General features: G+C 41.5%; 1 protein-coding gene across 5 annotated transcripts in view; it reads right to left on the bottom strand.

Moving 5' to 3' along the window:
• KANK1 (KN motif and ankyrin repeat domains 1) overlaps positions 1-20315 on the bottom strand; it is a 213263-nt gene that overhangs the window by 9307 nt on the left and 183641 nt on the right. For 4 of the 5 annotated variants that reach the window (XM_043486548.1, XM_043486547.1, XM_043486546.1 and 1 more), the window contains 5 exons: positions 17135-19807; positions 5223-5414; positions 4470-4578; positions 3066-3308; positions 1596-1683 (listed from right to left, as the gene is read on the bottom strand). In XM_043486548.1, coding sequence (XP_043342483.1) covers positions 1596-1683; positions 3066-3308; positions 4470-4578; positions 5223-5414; positions 17135-19807 — 3305 coding nt within the window. The remainder of the gene's footprint in view (positions 1-1595; positions 1684-3065; positions 3309-4469; positions 4579-5222; positions 5415-17134; positions 19808-20315) is intronic. The other variant, XM_043486549.1, reaches the window with a different exon arrangement.

The raw sequence follows: 20315 nt of genomic DNA, 5'->3' as shown, positions 1-20315 counted from the left end.
GGAGATGGCAACCCACTCCAAGGAAATCCCATGAACAGAGGAGCCTGGAGGGCTATAGTCCATGGGGTCACAAGAGTCCGACAAGACTTAGTGACTAAACAGCAATAACAATGGGGAAGGTAAAAGTAAAAGTATATAACAGCTATAAAAGCTGGGGTCTGAAAGCATCAGTTTTAAGTTCAGGTTAAACCTAGAGGGAAATATTAACACTGCAGTGACCTTTCCTGGTTTTATTATTTGTGACCAAGGTACAGACAGGCACTTAGTCTATACTGCTAAGAGTTCAACATGTACATAAATGCCCCCCTAGCCCAGGGACTTCATTTAGTATTTCCTTCTGTAAACATCACTGCCATGCTCCTTTTCCAGAACAATATTTGAGGGTTAAGATTCAGCTGGCTCTGATAAATTTAAGTTTCTAAAGCAATATAAATAGATGTGAAAAGACAGCATAATTAAAAAAAAAAAAAGATGCCATATAACAAGGTAATATGATTTAGTTGGGATTAAAAAAACCACGGGATGAGAACTGAAGACAGATATCATCCATTCTGAGCACTAACTAGCAGCTACTTATAATCTTTAGGGCTTCAGTTAAAGCAGGATAGACCAGGATAGAGTGTCCTGGTGGGCACACGTATGTCCTTCTCCTGTGCTAGCCATCGCCAATTTTTCTTCAGATTGTATTTGTTATATGAGGAAAACTATTTGCCTTTCTAGCATTAGGTAATTCCCTAAGTCTCTTCCAGTCTTAACATTTTGGTTTTATAACTCTACAATTTTGTGAGACCTATGAATCAACTTTCTCATCAGCTGTAGACTTTGATTATTTAACATAAAACTTCACATTAAATCTTCCACTAATATGCAAAGATTCAAATGAACATTACTATCTAGAATAACATGAAATGCTGTATCTTCTCAATGCACTGAATTCAAGTGTCTACCAGAAGGTTGGTCTAACCTATGAAAGAAACTGCAAATCTAAACATCCCTAGAGCAACATACTTGGCAAGAACATGTGATTCACCATGGCCATGGAAATATTTATCTGTCCTATGTTATGCTACTCATGTCCTTAAGGCAACTGTCTACCTCTTTGCTGCATGCTTCTAAATCTCTCAAGCTGTGAGAGGCCAACAAGTGCAGTTATTTCTAGGTTTAAAAATAGTGACTGCCTGCATTCCACATCAGAGCATAATACACAGTTTCATAATTGAAAGGAATGCTGACCTCGGCTCAGATAGGTTTCTCTTAAAAACACAGGCTAACTTAAAAAATTTCAGGACTCTGCTTCCAGGATCACAAGGTTCTGTAAGCACCCGGACATGCAGAAAGATGACGAATGGATGCAATTAGCCCTCCTTTCCATGACAAGTATTTGCCTCGCAGATGCTCAGCCCCCAAGAAAAGTACAGGCTGGAGAAAGGAGATCTGAAGTCAGGCCTGAGGGAGACATTCACAGAGTGGTCCGGTGCGCAGGGCAGCAGGATGGTCACTCTGCCTACACACACTAGGAACAGTCTGGGGGGAAAGAGTGCAGGCAACAACAGCCCAGGGGCAGCCTAGAGACAGGGTCTGTAGGTCAGACTCACCATATCCTTGCTGGTCAAAGCTTTGGGGTCATTTATATTATTTTTCAGTAAGTTGCATGCAGACAACATCTTTTCACTTAATTCATATCTAGAAAGAGGGAAAAACAGAAGAAAGAGTGCTCAAGACTGACTACAGAAGGAAAGGCATTTTTACCTCAAACTCTATAACCCTTTACAAGACCAGGAGCCCCAAGTCAACCTCAGCAGGTTGTGGTGGTGCTAGGTGCCTGCCTGGGAGAGTCCAGACATCCGAGGTCGGATGCTGCACACAGAGCCAAGGCCTCCAGCCAGAGCTCTGGCCTTAATTCATGAGGGTAGCTTTCAGTTTCACCACTTTGGCTTGTGTGGCATTATGGAGATTTTCCACTTCTTTGGTTCTAAGTTCTTAAACGTATTTTTACTCTTGAGGGGTTGAAGAGGTCTGAATTACCACACACCCATTATGCTGACCAGTAAACCACACATCTGAAATCACGTTTGGTGACTCTGGAAGGGTTTGTTTAACCCACACGAAAACAGAAACTTAAAAGTCAGATGACATATGGTATATAAAATATACCTCAATAAAGCTTAAAAAACAACAGATATCAAAATATTGAGCCATTTGAAAATACTTGAAGTATAAAGACACTTACCTTGTGTTAATGCAGTTAAATACTCATTTGCCAAATTAAAGTTTTCTGAAATGTTCTAGTTATACTTCACATGGTGAAAAAACATACTGAAATTTCCATCTGTTCTGCTCTCTCCTGTTCTATAAGCATCGATTCCATGTTTGCTAAGTCTTTAAAATTGGCTATACTTTTAGTACATGTTTTAGCCAACCAGAGTATTTGATATTTCAGCTGCTGTTTATGACAGTCCCAAAGCCATTCTTGTGGTGATCCCAATCCCTCAATGAGCAACAAACTATGGGCATGTCACTGATCACATCATCTCTACAGTAAATGTAACCTTTGGTAGAGACCAAAAACTGTTCCTGTCATATATTATCAGTATGGACCCATAATATCATTAAGGACACCTGTATAAGGATAAATGGGTAATGGTAAAATCTGAAACTTTAAAATGTGAAACATGTTGGTTACAAAAAATTCTAATATGCCTTTAACTACAAATGGGGTTGTTAAAACAATGGAAGCTTTAGTGGTGCTTAAGAGTTACGTGGATGGTGCCTCCACATACAAAGTTAGATATTAAACAGTTAAAGAAACAAAGGTGAACAGATACCAAGCCCTTCTCTTTGCTACCATAAGAGATCTAGCAGATTATTACTTCTGCACTTGTATCTACTAGCATCAGGACAAGAAGGACACACCTCTAAGGAACGGGTAAAGTTTAGCCCTTTGTTGGAGACTGGAAAGATTGATCTATTAAGATTCAATTGCACAATCTGCACAACCAGCCAATTCTACTGCTAAAGTACACCAAACGTGGGAAGGGTGAGGGGAGGGGGAGGATGTACCACACCTCTCTCTGATTTCCACCTTCTCAGGTTCACATTCTGGAACCTGCATTTCATCTTCCACCCTGGTGGACGTGAAACCTTCCACATTAACTGCGTGGTGGCCTTCCGCCATTCCCCGAGTGTCTTCATCCTCCTCTTCCTCCTCCTCTTCCTCGGGAGGATACTCAGGGACATCACACTCGTCATCTGACTCGGAAGAAGAGCTTTCATCTGAGCTGGAATCATCACTGGAAGTGGTTTCATACCTAGGTGGCAATTGGGAGTTCAGGAGATGCGAGGTACACCCATGAAGACCCAGTGACAGAAATGTTTATGAAGGGAAAGCTGCTAAATGACTCCAGAAATTTCAGAGCCTGCACTTAGAAGTTTGGAGTAAGGTCTACTTAGAAATCTGGTGGTTCTGAATGGGTTCTCACTTAAAAGGGATAACCAAGGTTGTTGAGCAGTATCAGATAACCACTTGTAGAAAGTAATATGTATATATATAGCACCTCTGGCTTAATGTTAATCAAAGGAAACTTATTTTATGGAAACCAATTCTGCGGTTGTTCATCTTTCCTGTTCCTTTTCTTTCCCCTTTTCATTCTTCCTATTTTGTACCTTTAATTCTCCCATTGTCCAAGGTGAACAGATTATGTAAGTGACCAACAGTTCCTCTGGTACACACTCTCCAAACTGTGGGACACATTACCCAATAAAACATTAATGACTTGGAAAGCAGACACCACTAAGTTAAACCTTTATGGTTTACACTTTACAATAAATATCTCAACTAACTCTGCACTATTGTTTCTTGTTAAGCCCATGTATGGATTAATAGGATTAACTGCTTTGATTCAACTGTAGGAGGACAAACAGGCTTGACTATTTATTTACCTTGGCCCAATTACAAGAGAAGGAATAAAACAACTAAAACACATTCCATTTAGAAAATGAAGAACTGACGGCATGGTGAGGTTACTCTTCGGGCGAGAGGCCCTACTATTTTGTCTGTAAGCCTGGAGAGCCAAGCACAACAACCCGTCCTGAAGGAGTGGATGACTGTCCCTGGCTCATGGAGCAATGCTCTCAGTCTTTGTTGCTCAGTCCTGCCACAGGCAAGTTACAAGCTGTCCAACAAGGCAGGCAACCTGCTGCCTGCTGCTTTCCTTGAAGACCATTTGTTTCACATCAAAGGTGAGAGGATGTAAAGGACTCAGCTTCATCAGGTATCCTTTCAAGAGCGAAATATCCTTACAGAGAGCAAGAAGAGAGAAGAGAGGCCCAAATGCACCTTTATGAGGAGGGAATCTTCTGTCACCCTATGCAGCAGCGTCCTAGACTAGCACCTTTAAATAGGACTTGGGTAGACAGGAGGCAAAGGAAACAGACCACGTATCAACACTGGTACCTCCATCTTTCCTTACCCTCCATTAATGCCAACAAACTGAAGATTCTTTTTTGCTCCATTTGAATCTTTGTTGGCATCTTTCTTCTTCATGATGGACTTCAGCGTACTTTCATTATTTGCACATACTGTGGAGAAGTGAATCATGGTGATCAAAATTAATATAATTCATACCCATATAAGTAAGTGAATAGGTATTCTTTATGTACATTCATTTTTTATTTATGTAACTAGAGATCTTGGCATGTATATATAAGAAACTTGTCCAAAATCCATTGGAAAATTGTGTGCATGCAGAGAAAATAATTCAAAGTTCCATTAATAACATTCTTTAAATGGAAAAAAAAAATCCATTAGTCCTTCCAGACATAACAAAAGCAGTGACAACTAGCATCTATATCAGGCTTTACTGTTTATAAAGTGATGTCATATCTCACTTGATCCTCAAAAACCATCAAGGCACTAAGACAGGGATTATTATTAATTTTTTTTTTAAGTTGAGATAAACCTAGAAAAATTTATACCTGCCAGACTGTGAAACAGTGAAATGCTGTTTAAAATATTTTGTAATTTGCAACATCAGATGAGTTTTCTTAAGGGGACCTCACGGCTTTCTTTGATAATCTTAAGAGAGATTCTACGCCTACTTCCTAACAACTGTGTAATCATTCTTCCAGGTCAATTTATAAGGAACACGGGCATTAGACTGGAATGCTGACAACTCTGGTCCTAGAATCTGATGCTGAGAAGGGTTGTGAGTGAGGAAAGTTACCATAGAGGCCAGCGGCTATCTGGTCGTCTGTCAGGTTCACTGGAGACAGTGTGCTTTCCTGAGTGGGGAAGGTATCCTGGCTGCCGATGGGCTTCTCTTCCATGGTCCCCACCTCCTGAAGGGATGTCTGTGAGTTTAATGGCCCTCCTGACTGAAGGCCTCCACACTTACAGGTGTATTCCAAATTACTGCCTGTGAGGAAGGAGAAGGATGTACAAATGTGTGATGCTAGGACCAAATAAAATGGGCTAAATGGTTTTAAGAAAAATTCTTGCAGTTCATCCTTTTCTCAAGCACTTTTCTTGTGTCTTCTTTCTGCATAATTAGCACTACTATCCAAGCCATCTAAAAATCAAACCCCCAAGGCCTTCTTGACTCTGATCTCTTCCCTTTGACCACATCCGGATTGGTCCTTCTAACTCCGCAGTGCCTCTCTTCTGTCTGTCCTGGCGCTACCACCTTACCTTACACGGGGCCACCAGTGCAGCATCCTGACTGTCCCTCTTCCTTCACATTTACCCCTCTCCCATACTGCTACAGAGGAGAACTGCCACTCAGCTCAAATCCCATCCTTATTCCAGCTCAAACGCAACTTGAAAAACCTAAAAATCTCTCTACCACTCAGAAAACATAGTTCATACTATCAATACTTAGCCAGATAATTTAACATCTGCCATTTGGCACTAGCTTACCTCTCCAAGTTTATTTCCTGCTATACCTGTGGTCTTTTTGGGGTGCATCCCAGTAGGTGGAACTCCTCCCAGTGTAGAAAGTGGGGTCTCCTGTTTTCTTACAAGCACACCTGCCTTAGTTTACTCTCTTCTACCTGGTGCTGCTCCTTCCCTATTCTCCCTCACATGGCCAACCCTCCCATGACTTCCTCTTCCAAGCCTTCCCTCATCTCCCCACTGGAAATTAACTCTCCTTTCTCTAAACTCTCAAGGCTTGTCTCTGAGACTCTCCTACAAGATCTATAATACAAGGTACTAGCTGATTCCTGTGACAATCTTAGACTCGCTTCTTGTCTGTAAATATTTTAAGGGCCTACATAACTAATCTAATCAACTTTGTTTCTCTCACTGCATCTTCTAGATTGCTTTTGCTTATGTTAGGTACTTAATATTTGTTCACTGATGAAGCAGAAAAATTGGGTTATTATGTAATTAATATATATGTTAATTAATAATTATTATTATTTTATAATAATATTTTTATTTATAAAAATAAATTTTATTTATTATTTATAATATATTTATAATAATAATAATTATATATATATATATAAAACCCATATATATATATATGTACAGCACAGAATTTGTGGGCTTCCCAACTGGCTCTAGTGGTAAAGAACCCACCTGCCAATGTAGGAGACATAAACACAGGTTCGATCCCTGGGTTGGGAAGATCCCCTGGTGGAGGAAATGGCACTCCACTCCAGTATTCTTGCCTAAAGAATCCCATGGACAGAACAGCCTCGTGGGCTACAGTCCATAGGGTCGCAAAGAGTCGGACATGACTGAAGTGACTAAGCATACACACACATAGAATTTTCAAAGTGGCTGACATTTCCTAATCCTGTTCACCAACAGCACAATGCTTCCTCCTTTAGTTCTGTAGGCACTGGGACCTCTCTGGTGCTTTCTTCACAAATCCACCTCCCAACTCAGCATGGACAGACAGTACTGAATGCAGCCCTTCAAATAATGTTCAACTGCCCCACGATCTGATGTGACCCCTGACAGCAAATAAAAAATGTCTCCAGTGCCTTTTCAGGCTCCAAAATCACTGTGGATGGTGATTGCAGCCATGAAATTAAAAGAGGCTTGCTCCTTGGAAAGAATGCTATGACAAACCTAGATAGCATATTAAAAAGCAGAGACATCACGTCACTGACAAAGGTCCGTCCAGTCAAAGCTGTGATTTTTCCAGTAGTCATGTATGGTTGTAAGAGTAGGGCTATAAAGAGGGCTGAGGGCTGAAGAACTGATGCTTCCGAACTGTGGTGCTGGAGAAGACTCTTGAGAGTCTCTTGGACAGCAACGAGATCAAACTAATCAATCTTAAAGGAAATCAACTCTGAATACTCATTGGAAAAACTGATGCTAAAGCTAAAGCTCCAATACTTTGGCTAGCCAAAGCAAAGAGCTGACTCATTGGAAAAGACCCCAATGCTGGGAAAGATTGAAGGCAAAAGGAGAAGAGGGTGACAGAGGATGAGATGGTGAGATAACATCACCGACTCAATGGACATGAGTTTGAGCAAGCTCGGGGAGACAGTGAAGGACAGGGAAGCCTGGTGTGCTGCAGTCCATGTGATCACCAAGAGTCAGACATGACTTGTCGACCAAACAACAGCAACAACCAGTGCCTTTGCTTTACTTTAAGTAAACAAAGCAGGGCATTTCTCTTCATTCCTCCTTTTCTAACTTTATTCATCATTACTTCGAAATTACTACAGTAACCTCCAAAGAGTCTCAACAGTTAATCCTCAAGTGCCAAAACACTTCCTAGAGAAACACTTTCACTAAGCACTTCCGCATTCAAGAACCAAAAATGATTCTTAAAATGCAAATACATTAATAGTTTTATTGTTATGCAACAAACAGTCACAAAAGTAGAGAACGGTATAATAAATCCCTCTGTTTCCATCACTAGCTTCAATAATGATCAGCTATCTGATTTCATCTATACTGCCTCCAGCCATTCCCAATGATTCTTCTGAAGCAAAAGGTGAAGATCCTATCACTTTCATTCATAAATATTTCAGTATATATTCCTAAAACATTCTTAAAAAATAAGCATAAAGCTAAAACCATCAAATCTAAAAAAAAATAATAATTTGAAATTATTATATATCTAGTCAGTATTCAAATTTATGCAGTGATCTCTTAATGTTTTTTAATAGTGTTTGAATCAGAACCTCAGTCCTATATTTCCATTGGTTAATATGGTTTTTAAGTGTTTTAATCCATAGTTCTATTTCCTTTTAAACACAGCTTTAAAAATATTTTTTAAATTGACATATAATTTATATAAAATAAAATGAACAGAATTTCAGTGTAGAGTTTGATGAATTTTGGTAAATATAATGCATGTGTGAGCACCTCCCTAATTTAGCCACAGAACATTTCTGACAACCCAGTAAATGCACACTTCCCTCCTGCTGTCCTTTTCTAGATAATCTTCTCACTGGAGGCAACCACTTCTCTTCTCCAGAACTTAGTTTTGTAAACTAGGGCTTTTAAAAGTTCCTCCAGTCAAGGTCCACCTTCTCAAGCAGGTGCCTGAGGATCCTTCATGGTGAACATGGACAGCTTCTTCTTGCCTGGGGTAGTTAAACTGCTCAACAACTCCTACCCTCTACTCACTCTGACTTAGTAAAACTCACCTCTCTGCCCTTCCTTACGAGGCTGTCTTAACAGGCCTGGAATTTCAGCTTCCTCTACCAGCAGAATTCCACTCATTCTTTTCAAGGGTTGGCATCATTTCTACTTCCTCTAGCCTTTACCATTACACAGAGATCTTTACCCCTCACTGTTCTGCAGTGCTTACTGTCCAGACCAGAATACATCCTGCCCTCTGTTTCCTTGGTCTTACACATCCCTTATGTGAGAATGTAAGCTCCTTGAAGTCCCTCCATGCTACATTATCTGTGTCCTCTGCAGTGCTCTGAACAGTGCTGGGCAACTGAAAGATTTCAGTAAGTGCCTGTGTAATTGAACAGAAAGTCACAGGGATTCTGCTAAGTATAACGAGCAAGGCAAAGAACAACGATAAATGTTAAACTAGTTCTCATTAGCTGGATCAGAGGAAATGTGTCACCTTTATTGTCAGAAAATACTTTTCAGATTGTGTTGAAACTCTGGCTGCTCTTGAGTGACCCAGAAACAATTGCCTGACCTTGATAAAGACCCATTGTGTTTAGTGGGCATAGATAAGATGACACACGCACCAGCATTAAGGCTGACAAATGACTGCTGTGTTCAAGTAAAACACATGAAAAGCGCAGCCAATAAAGTCAAAACTGAAGTGGCCAACAAAATTCATTGGTCTCAACCTGGTTGCCCTTAGAATGCTTGAGTTGGGCGTAAGATACAATGAACTATCTGCAGATGGATCCAGTGTTTGTGGTTTTTAAAGCTCTACAAGTGAGACTTCCCTCAGTGGTGAGGAATTGCCTGCCAATGCAGTAGACACAGGTTTGGTCCCTGGTCTGGGGGAATCTTGTATGCCTCAGAGCACTTAAGTCCGAGTGCCACAACTATCAAGACTGTGCTCCAGGGCGGGGGTGGGGTGGGGTGGGGGTGGGGGGTGGTCCGTAACTACTGAAGCCCTCGAGCCCTAGAGTCCATGCTCCACAGCAAGAAAGGCTACCACAAACAGAAGCCTGTGTGCTGCACCTGGAGAGTGGCCCTTACTTGCCACAACTAGAGAAAGGCCCACTCAGCAACAAAGACCCAGAACAGCCAAAAATAAATGAATAAATTTAAAAAAAAATTTTTTTTAATTCTGCAAGTGATTCTAATGTGCAGCCAGGATTAAGAACCAGTGAATTAAATTAACCAATAAAAAATTTGCTGAAAACAATGTAAAACTTCACTGCAGTAAACAAGAGTTTAGATTTTCCTTTAAGAAGAGCCAACTCATTGGAAAAGACTCTGATCCTAGGAAAGACTGAAGGCAAAAGGAGAAGGGGGTGGCAGAGGATGAGATGATTAGATAGCATCACCAACTCAATGGACATGATTTTAAGCAAACTCTGGAAGATAGTGAAGGACAGGGAAGGCTGGTGTGCTGCAGTCTACAGGGTCACGAAGAGTCAGATACAACTTAGCAACTGAACAACAAAAACTGATTTCACTCTATCAACTTGGACCATGTAAATTATCAGGAATTATTGGTGCTTTAGTTAGCAGTCCTGGACCACTAATGGTAGAAATCCATGACTAACAGTAAATGCCATGCAGACAGTAAGGGTAAAACAACAGGAATAATCACCAAACACCTTCAGAATTCTGGTACACTGCCCAAGCTGCTCAAAATTCCCACAGTGGGCAATAGTTGTGCAGGTACCACTGGGGAATGAACAGGGGAGGGGACAACTGCAATCTTTGGTCATTAACTCAAACTTATAATGGCCATAAATGCCAGTAAAGCATGAGCTCCGTTTTACAGCTTGACCAGATTAGTGATAACTAAGACACGGCAAGTGACAGAAATCTGTGTTCCAGAAAATAAGAGCATCCTTGAAGCATTCATCTAATTCTAAAGTACACTTAGCATTTAATATATGGATAATTTTACTACAAGCTAAGGCAAACAGTAATGAAAAATAAAAACTTTTTTCTTATGTTTTTGACTTTAGAAATGTTAAAGCTATGTGCACTCTAAGTCACTTCAGTCGTGTCCAACTCTCCATGACCCCATGGACTGGGGCCCGCCAGGCTCCTCTGTCCATGGGATTCTGCAGGCAAGAATACTGGAGTGGGATTGCCATGTCTTCCTCCAGTTGTCTCCTGCTTTGGCAGGCAGGTTCTTTATCACTAGAGCCACTTTTATATATTTAAAAAAAACCAACAAAAAACAGAGATAGAGAAGCTTTTAAAGAAATCACCTTCTACAGTCTCCTCTGTGATATTTATTTGTCTAGAATGGGTATTAGTTGTTGGCACATAACAAATATGTTTCTAAATTTGTTAGAAAATTGGCTTTTATAAATAAAATGGATTTTAAAAGTTGCTTTGTTCACATACTGTAGCTCTTCTGGCATGCTAACTCATATTTTTATTTATAATGCCAAGTGCTTTCTGAAAACACAACTATGAACAGTGTGGCCAACTATTTAATTATGTTATTTTTTTTTTTTTTCAAAGAAAAAAAATTTTTTTTAATTGGAAGATAAATGCTTTACAATATTGTGTTGGTTTGTCGTACATCAATCAGCCATAAGTATACATATACTCCCCCATCTCTGGAACTACCCTCTCAAACCACCCGCCCCCCCGCCATGTTGTCAGAGCACTGGGCTGAGCTGTGTTATACATCAACTTCCCACTCTTGCGACCCCATGGGACTGTAGCCCACCAGGCTCCTCAGTCCATGGGATTCTCCAGGCAAGAATACTGGAGTGGGTTGCCATTTCCTTCTCCATAATTATGTTATTGTGCCAGATTTTCAGTTAAACATTTGATTTGATTTTTAAAGAACATCTAGCTTACTTGTCAAAAAGAAGTAGTACTGAACTTTCTGAGTCATAATGGAGGCCATTCATTTAGGCATTTTCTCAAAGTGTAACTAAGAATTCAAATGGGTCTAAAATAACACTTCTATTTTTTCCATAAGGAAAAGGGCTTGAGCACAAATGTTCCCTTTTCAGTGTACATGTTGGTTTGGGGAACAGACAGTAGAGATTATTCATGAATGATCACCTTCATTGGTACACATTACTTTTGAGTGGAAAGTATGTAGCTTTGATGGAGGAGACAGGACAATCCCTTTCTGTCTGTAGGCTCATCTCTCAGAGCTCTCCTTGAATACCAATGCTTGTGGCCACCAACATAAAGTCATTAAATGGTGAGAACTGCAGCGTAATAATTTCTAGGGCCATTTTAGCATTTTCCTGAGACCTACCAGACAGCTGTCATGAATGGATCTAAAAGTGGATATTTGGAAATTAAAATGCTAGAGTGTATCAAGAATCAGATTCTCCCTCACCACAACCCCACCCACATTTAATTACACACCAATTCAAGACTTGATCCAGAAAACCCACACTGACAGGCTGCATTAACTAAAAATTGGGTTAAGCCGATGTGCTCTTGTGTTCTTCCAGATACAGCTAACGCTGTCCTCTCTATTCTAAGCTCATCTTCTCCCTAAACCTCAGGGAACTTAACTGCAGATGAATTCTTCAAGCACTTTTATTTTTACATTATTTGGTGGCTAACATATAACATAACCTCCATAGGTTATCATTCATATTTCTGGTATATGTGTTTTTTGCTTCCCAACTGGATTGCAAGTTCAAGGCTTATACCACTCTCTCTCTCTGTTTCAGTACCACACTTTGCATACAAGTGACAACGAATTCATAGCTATTAACTGATCTGAATAGAGATGGGGACAGAGCAAACTTTAAATATGTTTACTGAGATACAAATGACTTGCTGATTGAAGGAAGAACCAATGATTGTAACCATCAACCATTACCAACAATTCCCTTCAGCATTTATGAATGGACATCCAGGAACTTAATGCCACTTCTGTTCTTTAAAACCACCTATCTCTATGCTTAAGCCAGAAATGAACTGCATACTTCACAGATTCATTCAGAGTAGAAGTGTCAAAGTAAACTTGCATCTTTTCCCAGAGTGCATATACTTATTTCACTAATACTCATCTAAAATGATAAAGCATCAGTTTCTCTTTTAAGAAATTATTTTCAAACAAAAGTCAACTGAAGGGCTCACAAGTGGGGTGGACCGATTTTACATCTTTATAAAAGATTTTTCTCAGAGCTGAAGTGCTTTTCCCAAGGTCAATAACAGATGTCCTAGGTCTGTAATTTCAATCTGGGCATTGGAGGGGCGGGGTGGGGGTGGTCAGCTATCCCTTTTCAGAGTCTGATAAAAATTATGCACTTTCTTTACAAAAATTCCAAACACAAAACTATTTTATGAAGCTATGGAGCCCAGATTAATAACACTCACTTTAAGGCTGTTTATTCCACAATATTTCCTGGAAATAGGACCTTAGTGTGCCTTATTGAGTGGTAGCAGTGGGTGGCAGCAGAAAATCACAAATTTGGGGGAAAAACCCAAAACCCTAACCCTAATTTTTTCCTCAGATGAATCTGATGGGCAGCCTGGTGAAGAGCTAATTTTATAGAGTAATTCTGCTGAAAGAGACCCATGCAAGAAAAATCTAAACCTACCCTCTCATGACACAGGAGGAAACGGCAGCCCAACACCGCTCACCCCAGGTGTGACTGCAAGTTCTTGGGCAACTAGTACCAGACATCAGCTCTCTGACCTCTGGGTCAGAAGACTTTTACATCATGCTCTCACACACAATGTTCCAGAAACATTTGGTTTGGATTATTCAATTCTCTTATAGCATTACTAAAAGAAAATTGCGATTTTAAAGAGAGGTACTGGGACCAGTAAATGGTATATGATTTGAACTAAGAAAACTAACTAGAAATGACATTTTGTAACGACCTTATTTTCCCTGTTTTTGCCTTGGCTCGGATCTCTGTCTACAGAATTGCTTTCACAGTTACGGGAATGACTTCAAGTTCATAAATTTTTTTCTTTAGCAAACCCAAGATAACTAACAGTGCAAATATGGAAGCTGATTTAAAAAGCAGTTCTTTTATTTGAGTATGAGAGATGAATTTTCTATAAATCATGTGGCAGGCAGTTAAGTTCCACAGTTAAAGATAGTTCTGTTTGTTATTTGCTCAGAGACAATCACATATTTTTAGAGTGTTTGTAACTGCAAGTCATTTGTCTAGAATATTCTCTCTCCTTCTCCTCTTGCCAGAGGTAAAAAACAAAGAAAAAGTAACCCATTCCTCAAACCAAAACAATCCAGCTGATTCACAGAAAGAATAAACATGTTTTTCCTGAGGTTTCTGAGAAACTTATTTCCTCAACCTTTTATTCCATGAAAGAAAGTATTAAATACATTAAAAGTACTTTACAGATCATCTTTGATTATGATCAAATTCAGATGCATCAAAACTGTGACGTTATCTCTCAAATTCTGAAAAATATGTCTGTGATGTTTCATGTGAAAAATACATAGGCCAATATATATAATTCAAATACCAAAAAATGATTTCTCTGAAATACAGAATTGCATCCCTGAACGTGCCAAACACAAGGGGTTACTCCCGTGACAGCACAAGGAAGGCTCTCAGTATTTTGTGTTCTTCTGAACTGTTAACTTGTCATAAGCACATACTCCAGTTATAACTTCAAGAAACTGAATAGGAGTGCTAAGCATTATTATCATGCTGTTAAAATAATGCTATTTTGCATATTAAAAAGTTGTACCTTCCAATCTTCAACCCTTGGAAAACTGAAGAGGATTCTCTGGGCTTGGTACTAGTATACACCTAGTTTGATTTGGGGCTTCATTTTGAACTTTGACACAGATTATGGAAGAATCTGAATTGAAAATTTATTCTTCTCTTTTTGTGTTTTCTCATTGTTGTAGTTCTTTATCTTGATAAAAGTGTTACCTGGAGAGGTATAATAATGGGGGGCAGGGGAAGGCGATGGCTAGGCAGAATGATAAAGACAAAAATCTGCATTAAACACAAAAGACTATTCATAGCATGTTTGTTTGGCAGTTTGTTCTAGACCTACCTTTCCATTTTTGTAAGCATGGAAAACAGTTAACAGCAAGGACAGCCAGCATTTATACTTTGTGCTGCAGACTATTCCAAACGCTTCATTCATACTGATTCACTAAAGATTCATTTCAACCCTGTGAGGGAACAAAGACAACCTGTCCTAGTGACGAGAAGGAATTCGAACCCAGAACACCTGGCTTTGGAGCCCAAATATAAATTCGTTAAACTCAAATACTAGGTTCACATAAGTGATCATTTATATACCGAAATGTATTCTAGATTGTACCTGAGCAATATTCTGTAGTGTTCAGGGTGCACAATCAGCTGGAGTATACTTGTATATCAGTTGTCATTGTCATGTTCCTTCATTAGAACTTTAAAGCAAAATACAAATGTGATGGGAATTAGAGAGATACTTTAAAGTTGTTCTTGCATGCTCCAAGAGGGAGCTGCCACTATGATCAAATAAGTGCTATGAAAAATATTTATGTTTTGTTCATGAATGTTGTAGGTTTCCTGCATTTTAGCTGATTAATTAGGTGTTCATGTGCAGGGTCAGATCTAAACAGTGATGTCTGGAATGTCACTGTGACTGGAAATAGACCAAAAAACACTGCAACACGGCCAGACAAAACCTCCACCCGAGTCTTGATGCTCCGGGTATCAGGCAGATTACACCAATGATACAGCTGAATATTTCTGGCAAGAATGTGAAATAGAAACCCTGGTTTGGGGAGGAGGGAGGGAGGCTGGCAGGAAAACGCTCTTACAATGGATGACGTGTTGTACCATCTGTGTCTAGAGGTATTTAAAAGTCTCATTTTGACTTCAACATCTGACATCATGATTTTTAAAAAGTAGTGGAAACAGACATATTATTAGTTACTTAAGACCTTGCTTTAGTTCACACATCATTTTAATCCCTTTACTCTAACTAAAATGACTCCCTGTATATTCATTAGACTCTTGATTCCAAAAGGCAAAAATCTGTTATACATCAGCTGTCACTGTCATGTTCATTTTTTCTTCCACAGTAGGCTATCTGTTTCACAGCACAGTTACTAAAAACTAACAGTAATTCAGGTTTGCAGGTGAAACCTTGGAAGCTATAAAAATACTCTATTATGAAAAAACCGTGAAAAAAACTAATCTATTTTAGTCTATGTTAACCATTGCCTTTTTGGCTATAGAGGGAAACAAAGAATTTGAAATTTTTGTTAACTTATATTTAAGTCTCTGCTGCATGTTTTCACATAAAATTAAATTTAATGCACACCAAACCAATCATTTGAAGCATTTTAATTCATTTTATGTGTAGCACTTGGCTAGAGCAGACAGTGTGCATTTAGTAACTCTGCAAACCTCACACTACTGTTTAGCATGTCAACAAAAGAAACCAAACTGGCACGCCAGCAGCACTACCCCAAGGACAACAAAGGTCCCTGTGCTCACTGTAAGCCAGTGATGAACGCTGAAAATCTTATGGGATGGATGCCCTTCAAACGGCCATTTCACAACAAAGTATAAAGAAGGATGACTTTCCTTCCCTAAGTCACATCGGTTCATGAGAGGTGAAGAGCCAGGAATGGAACTCAGTGGTAGGATGATAATATGCGCAATGAGAACCACATACAACTGACAAGAGAGCTCATTTTAGTGTGGCTCACAGCCTGTGTCACCAAATCTTCCAAGGTGATTTCTTCATTGTAGACTTCAATTTAAAGAAAAGCAAGAGTGAACAGGAATCCCAATGAACAAGGGAAAATAAGAGAAAGACAAAAAATCTAAGCCTCTAACAAAAGAAACAGTGTTGGAAAAGCCTCCCTTCTCTCAGAGTTCTGGCTCCCTGTCAGAGAGGCCTTCCTGGACCATTCTATCTCCAGAAGTCCCCACCTCTCCACCATCACTCACTGTTTCTCTAACTGGAGTTCTTTTCTTCATAACATGTATCACTTCCCAACATATTTAAGTATATTTTTATTGCCTGTGCCCCAACTGGAGTAATGTTGAGTATGAGAACAGGACCCCATATCTATACTTAAAACAGAGCAGGAATTTAATCATTATTTGCTGAATTAATGAATTTGCATGAATTTGGACAGAGTCTCTCTCCCCTAAAAGTTTTAGTTAAAAACACTTCATACCGGTTTTTTTTTTTATTGATCGTATACAGGTAATTGTGGTTGAAAACAGTGCAAGACTTTTTTTTTCAGGCTGCCCTGTGTAAAACCAGCAAGTAAATAACTAAAAGACATCTATCAAACTAGCAGCCTCAGAAGACAGCCCCTAAGCCAGCCAACTCTAGTTTGCTTTTCTTCTTCTAGTCTTAGTCCTCAGCCAGGGGAACAAAACTATGAGATAATAAGAATCAGCAGAGCTGTTTATGGGTTTAGATTCTTGGTTTTCGTTCTACCTGTTACCATTCTAAAGTTTTCTCCATGGTTCCAAAAATTGGCTCTAGCAGTTTAAAAAAAAAAAAAAAATCCCTCCTGGATTTCCACTGTCCCCACCCTCCCTCACTCCTAGGTCCCTCAGAAGTGCCACCTACCTGTGACCTTACCCAAGCTGGTTTTCAGGAAGTCAGGGTGCCTGAGCTCTTCAAGGCTTGCAGACTTCATGACAGAGTTGATTGATGATAAAGTGCTGATGAGCTGGGAGTTGAGGGAGCCAATCTGTGAGTGAGGTTCCCCAAAAGCTTCTGCCAGTTCACTGTAGTTCTCAGCCAGCAGCGCCTGCTGTTCCGCTAGCAGCTTCTGGACACGCTCGATGTAGTGATCCAAGCCTGTCTCCATTCCAGATGGTGCCTGGGGCTGGGGGCTGTCCACGAACTCTCCTACAGGCTCGTCCCCAACACCTACACTCCTCCGGCTGCTTGTCGGCCCCACCGTCAACTGGGGAGGACCACATGCTATGGTCCTCATTTTGAGGCCAACCAGATAGTTGTCGTTAATACTGATCTGCCCCACGCCTGACTCTTTGGTCTTCACAGCTGATGGCCTGTCAAACCCAGCGTTGCCAGAGAGCACCGTCCCCACTCCGATGGACCGCATCTTGGTGGAGCTGACGTCCTTGACCCGGCCTTCTCCCACAGCTACCGTCCGCATCTCCACAGTGCAGGTGCTGGTCTGCTTATCCACGGTGCTCAGGGAAGTGTTGGTACAGGATTCTGTGAGTGTGGCCATCTCAGTGTTGGTGAACTGGCTCACCTGTTCTAGAACCGTGCTGGTGTGCTGGCTCACAGTTCGAGGCACGGCCATGACAGCAGCTTCCACCTGGCTGACAGCCTCTGTGTTCACGCTTCGGGAGGTGCACTCCTTTGGAGAGCAGATGGTCACAAAAACAGAACAATCTCCGCAGCCGATGGAGCGCACTTCTTTGAGATTCAGGTTGGTCCTGAGGAGTGCCAGGTCATTCACGGACTCCTCCGTGTTGCTGCCCGTTTCACAGACACTGATGTCCATACCTACGCTCTTGTCACACGTTTCCACCGACCGCCCAATACATCTGTCATGCATTTCCACCCTTTCCTTAACAATCCACCAATTCATGGGCAGCTCAGGTCCCACCTCTTTATTCTCATGATCGGGCTGGCAGGAGATGCCTACATTACTTGTCTGCACGCATGTTCCCACACATGTGTCAACCACATCCACGTGACTGCCAGCCATTTGGTCTCTGGTGGGTACCACTGCCTCCACCATCTTGCTGAAAACAAGCGGCTGGGCCATCATGGCTTTATCAACTTTTTTCCTTGAGCCAGCAGCTTGCAGCTCTTGCTTGAGTTTAGTCATCTCCCGGTCATGGGTGGTTTCTTTAAGCTGTACTTCCAGGCGATAGATCTTATCCTTTAAGGCTTCTATAGTCTGTTGTTGCAGCTCAATTTCTTTGTCAGCTTCAGTAGTCACTCCAAGCATGGCTTCTGTCACACTGACCCCAGAATTCCTCGTCTCAGTGACCATGCCCACGGCGGCATCCTTACAGGACCTGGCACCCCTGCGGTACACAACAATGTCGTTCATGTCCTCGTCGGTGCCCACAGCCACAGACCGGCACTCTCGAGGCCGACACTCCCCGTTCTCCCTGAGCTCTGAGGAGGCCTCGTAGCTGCTGTCCTGGATCTTCTGCTCCAGGGCCTGCATGTCTGCTGTGAGCTGCCGGAATTCTTTTATCCTCTGGGTGCTCTGCTCCACGCTCTCCATTTCTTCCTCCTCGTAGTCAATGTATAATTCCCCACCACTCCTCCGGGTCCTGGACAGCTGTTCCAGCTGGGATGCATTCCCAGCACTGTAGGACCGCTTTCTCACACCACAGACATCATTCTGGGATGCCGCTCTTTGGTTTTTCAGCTGTGAGGCCAACTGTCTTTTCTCCTCTTGCAGGACAGAGATCTTCACCTGGAGCACAGGGATGGTTCGCACCTGCTCTTCCAGCTCCTTCAGGCGCTTCAGGGCGATGGCCATCTGCTCCCGGATGTGCTGCAGGTGCACGGGGCTCACGTTGGTCACGGGGGTGGAGAGCCCTGAGCTCAGGGGGCTGTGACGGATGGAGCTGCCCATGGAGGAGGTGGCGGCAGCAGCCAGGGCACAGCCACCATAATCCCCATTACCTTGGTAGCCATTCTGAAGCTGGGGCATGGTGGGATTGTGGTTTCCAGAACCCAGAAAGGAGGAAAGGGAGCTGGTGGAGCCCATGCCTCCAAAACTGGCCAGCCTGGGCCTTCGGAACTCACCAGGTGCCATCTGCATGGTGACTCTCTCCTGCTCGAGTCTTCTCCGGGTCTCCATCAGTGTCTTGGTGACATGAAGGTTGTGCTTTGGGAGTTGTGGTGATGGTGGTGGCAGCTGTCGGCTTTCGGGGATGGTAAGAAAAGTGGGAGAGGTCTCCAGAGGGGCAGGTGGCTTTGGGATTGGGGTTGATGTAACTTGGCTTCGGGCTAGGAGGAATCTGGGGCACTGCCTGTTGTCATCACTGTTGGAGGATGAGAGGGATTCAGTGGAAGTCCACACGCCGTGCTGGCCAGGTGCAGCCCTGGAGTCTGGGCATGGCCCAGATGGCTTCCGCCTCTTCTGGATGTTCACTTTCTTGATGGTGTTTCCTTTCTGTATGTCATCCACGTATTTGAGGAAATCTAAGTCTAGTTGGTAACCATAGGGGGTCTCCACAAAATAAGGATCTTTTTGTTCCCTGTCTTGTTCTCCATTCAGAATATCATCTGCTTTTCCTGAGAGAGAGAGAGAGAGAGGAGATTATAATGCCATTAACACACACAATGAAAAAAACTAGTATTTGTGTATGTTGTAGCATGGTAAGCAAATATGATTTAAGAGCTGCCAAATCTATGTTCTAATCCTGAATCTACAACTTAACAAATGGGTGTTAACAAACCTCTCAGAACTTCAGTTCACCTCTGAGTACAAATGGAAATACAAGTATTTAAGTCATAAGGCTGTTAAAAGAATGTAATGAGAAAATGATTTTTAAGAGCCAGGCACATAGTAAGTCCTAACCAAGTACTTGAGTTTTTTAAAGAATCATTGAAGACTTGAAAGCATTTTCAAGTAGATAATTTCATTTTCTGTCTACAATCCCTTGAAGTATAGCAGTCACTAAGACTGCTATTTTATAAAGTGTACTCTGAGGCAGAAAAACTGAGAAGTCTTAAAATAACGGACCAAGTCGGTGGACAGCCAGGAAGCCTGGACATGAGTTCGCCCACCTACTGCTCTTTT

The sequence above is a fragment of the Cervus canadensis genome, chromosome 14 (genome assembly GCF_019320065.1).
Source record: "Cervus canadensis isolate Bull #8, Minnesota chromosome 14, ASM1932006v1, whole genome shotgun sequence".
Taxonomy (NCBI): domain Eukaryota; kingdom Metazoa; phylum Chordata; class Mammalia; order Artiodactyla; family Cervidae; genus Cervus; species Cervus canadensis.
The sequence above is the reverse complement of the archived record's forward strand: the minus strand, read 5'-3'. Positions and strand labels throughout refer to the sequence as shown.